This window comes from Setaria italica, chromosome II, assembly GCF_000263155.2.
Source record: "Setaria italica strain Yugu1 chromosome II, Setaria_italica_v2.0, whole genome shotgun sequence".
NCBI classification, from domain to species: Eukaryota; Viridiplantae; Streptophyta; class Magnoliopsida; order Poales; family Poaceae; genus Setaria; species Setaria italica.
Window position 1 is genome coordinate 42,112,746 of NC_028451.1, and position 3,174 is coordinate 42,115,919.

Genomic DNA, 3,174 nt, shown 5'->3' on the forward strand with positions numbered 1-3,174 from the left:
AAAAGTGTGAATGTAGATGTGTATAGAGTAATTACTAATTAAAAATCAATAACAACTGGATAAAGGTAAGTACACATCTATATAAATATTATGTTGAAGTATTGAAAAAATAGGAGAGCAGTAGGTAAACAATTTTGATTATTAGTTTGAAGTTTAATTTCTAAATAATTTTCAAATATAATAGATTTTAACAACATTAGCCTTTGCGGCAGCACGGTTTGATAGATTAGTAAAATCAATTAACATTAGAAGCATCCACTGAATCACTAAATCAAATAGCTAGATAATCAAGAGAAGAGCATATAATAAGGCCATGCATCTACATTGAAGCAGGCCATTTGTATAACTTGTGGGTCAAAACCAGCTCCGGGCCTTGTTGGGGCTGCCACCACTGCCGGAGCTCGTGCGGGTCGCTGCCTTCGCTCTGGTTCTTCCACAGCATCGCGGATGGCAGGAGGTGCGGCCGCTCGTTCTGCATGCCGAACACGGAGCGGCACATGTCCCGGTACGACAGCGTGGTGCCCGACGCGGCCACCCGGGGGAACCGCTCCTGCACCCGCTCCCGCTGCTCGAAGTAGTCGATGAAGCCCTTGCAGATGAGGTCCCGCTGGTGCACGTACAGGTTCGGCACCCACGGCGACAGCTGCTCGAACTGCTCCTCCATGTTTTTCTTGTGGGGCTTGAGAACTTTCCCCAGCCCGTGCTTCAGGATGTAGCTAGAGGTGTGCAGACCCCTCTTCGCCACCCCTGCCATGGGCAGGTTGTCATTGATCACCGCGGCCGGCGACACCTGCGGCGGGTTGAATAGGAAGGTCGGGAGGTTCAGCTTCCTATTATTGGCCATAATATCACGCCCCACGTCCAGCGCTATGGACGCGCCAAGCGAATGCCCCGCGAGCCACACCGCGGGGCTGCCGGCTCCCGGTGGCGTCGCCTCCCGGACGGAGTCCAGGAAATTCCTGACCTCTTCGCGCGCATGGCTGAAGCGGCCGCAGCTGTGGTGTGCGTTGAGCAGGATTCTGAGGTCGAGGCGCATATCGCCCAGAGTTGTGGCATCCCGCCGCATAGTGCCCCGGAAGGCAACGATGTAGCTTGGAGCCGACGGGTGGCGGCGCGAGCCGTCCGGTGGCACGTACTCGAAGATGGCCCCGTAGATGAAGCCCTGGCTTCTGCCTGCAACGATGTGCCGGCCAATCTTGCACAAGGCGCATTCGCACTCACACTCAAGCACGCGAAAGGGAAGCCGGCCGAAGTGGAAGCTCTCCCACCACGCCGGCGCGAGCGCATTGGCAGGTTCCTGCCTCCCGTTGGTTCGATCGCTCTCCAGGACGTAGGTGCCCTTAACAAGACAGGCGGTGATGCACCGGCGATGCTCCTCGTTGTCCCTGAAACCACGAAATGCGCTCGGTTGATGGCCATTGGATTTCAGGATATATCAACTAAGGGCTGTGTTTGTGATGTATGTATGTATGTATGTATGTATGTATGTATGTATGTATGTATGTATGCATGCATGCATGCATGCATGCATGTATGCATGTATGCATGCATGTATGTATGTATGTATGTATGTATGTATGTATGTATGTATGTATGTATGTATGTATGTATGTATGTATGATCTGGGTGTGATTCACTGTAGAAAAATATACTAACTGCGATAGTTTCATCTTGTGTATGAGTTTGTGTATGAGTTGGTACAATTCACAAGTTATTCCATACGTGAACCAAATGATCCTAACACATACTATGAGATTTTAATTAAGAGACAGGCAGTGTTGATACTAAATATAATGTCACTGTAAAATTTTGATCCAGTGTAAGGTCACTATGAGATACAAGAGTTTTGCCGAGTGCAAAAACACTCGACAAATAGTCCTCGGCAAAAAATTTAACGGCAAAAAGCAATGTTCTTTTCGGGCACTCGATAGACATTGCCGAGTGACCAAATCGCTCGGCAAAAAATTTTCAAAAAAATGAAAAAAAGCCCCGCTGCCGACACCACGCCGCCGCCACGCTCGCTGCCGCCACCACCAGCACCGCTGCCGCCCCACCCGCACCACCAGTACCGCTGCCGCACCACAACCACGCCGCCGCCACGCCCGCCGCCGCCACGCACCACACCGCCTGCCGCCGCCACGCACCACGCCGCCCGCCGCCCAGATCCGGCCGCCACCGGCCGGATCCGGCCCTCCCTCTCCCGGAAGAAGAAGGAGAGGGAGGGTCGGGGAAGAAGAAGGGGAGGGAGCGCCGGGGAAGAAGAAGGGGAGGGGAGGGGCGCCGGCGGGGGCCGGCCGCCGGCGGCGGCGGCAGGGAGAGGCGGGGTGCTCGGGTCTGGGAGGGGAGGGGCGCTGGGGCAGGTTAAGTACGGGATTTTTTCGTTTGCTGAAGTGTCTGGTGACTCGACAAAGTTTTTTTTAATTTTTTTCTTCTCCTTTTTCGAAAAAAGATTTTATTTCTTTGGCAAGTGTAAAAAAAATACTTGGCAAATTTTTTTGCCGAGTGTTTTTTTACACCTGACGAACCCTCCTCTTTGCCGAGTGTTTTTTTACATCCGGCAAATCTCCATCTCTGCGCTAAAAACACTCGGCAAAGAACCTATTCACCGAGTGCTCGAGAGGATACACTCAACGAACATAAAAATACTCATCAAATTTGACGTTTCCGGTGGTGGGTGCGTACCAGTCTATCTCAATTGTCTTGGCCGGAGAAGTGCCGTCGCCAGTTTTTGCCATCATATGCGTCGGCCCTGTGATGTCGAATAATCCCTTGCTTGAAGGCATGGCTCAGTATTGCAACCTACTAGCTAGGGAACCGAAGGCACGCCGGCAAAGATTGGCCGATCTAGAGACAGGACTGCAGTAGGCTATTGCTGGTCGTCTCTGCTTGTTCTTTCGCTTTTGTTGTGAATGAGCTAGCCCTGTATATGCTGTATATTTATAGGCATAGGGACCGGCTGGTGTGTATGGTAGATGCAATGGCTGTTATCGCCTCTTGTGCAAGTGGCAACCCAGTTTATGGCCGTGCCGCTTAAGAATAAGAGCCGACCAGGAAGCTTGGGTGGTTAGGTATATTATACATACGGTACATGTGCAACAACTTGAGGAGCCTGAACTCCTTATCCCTGAGCTGAGACCCAGTCAAATGCACGCTTTTGCCACCCATGTCTACATT

General features: G+C 51.5%; 1 protein-coding gene across 1 annotated transcript; it reads right to left on the bottom strand.

The window, feature by feature from the left end:
• Window positions 1-222: 222 nt before the first annotated feature.
• LOC101757649 (GDSL esterase/lipase At4g10955) lies at window positions 223-2,902 on the bottom strand. Its single transcript, XM_004959658.3, has 2 exons — window positions 2,683-2,902; window positions 223-1,385 (listed from the first exon to the last, which is right to left on the bottom strand). Exons 1-2 carry the CDS (start codon window positions 2,781-2,783, stop codon window positions 320-322), a joined length of 1,167 nt encoding a protein of 388 aa, XP_004959715.1. The 5' UTR covers window positions 2,784-2,902; the 3' UTR covers window positions 223-319.
• Window positions 2,903-3,174: the final 272 nt, after the last annotated feature.

Coding starts and splice junctions, on each gene's coding strand:
- LOC101757649 (XM_004959658.3), bottom strand. CDS start 2,783: ATGCCTTCAAGCAAGGGATTATTCGACATCACAGGGCCGACGCATATG. Junction 1,386..2,682: donor AAGACAATTGAGATAGACTG/GTACGCACCCAC, acceptor TCGTGGTTTCAG/GGACAACGAGGAGCATCGCC.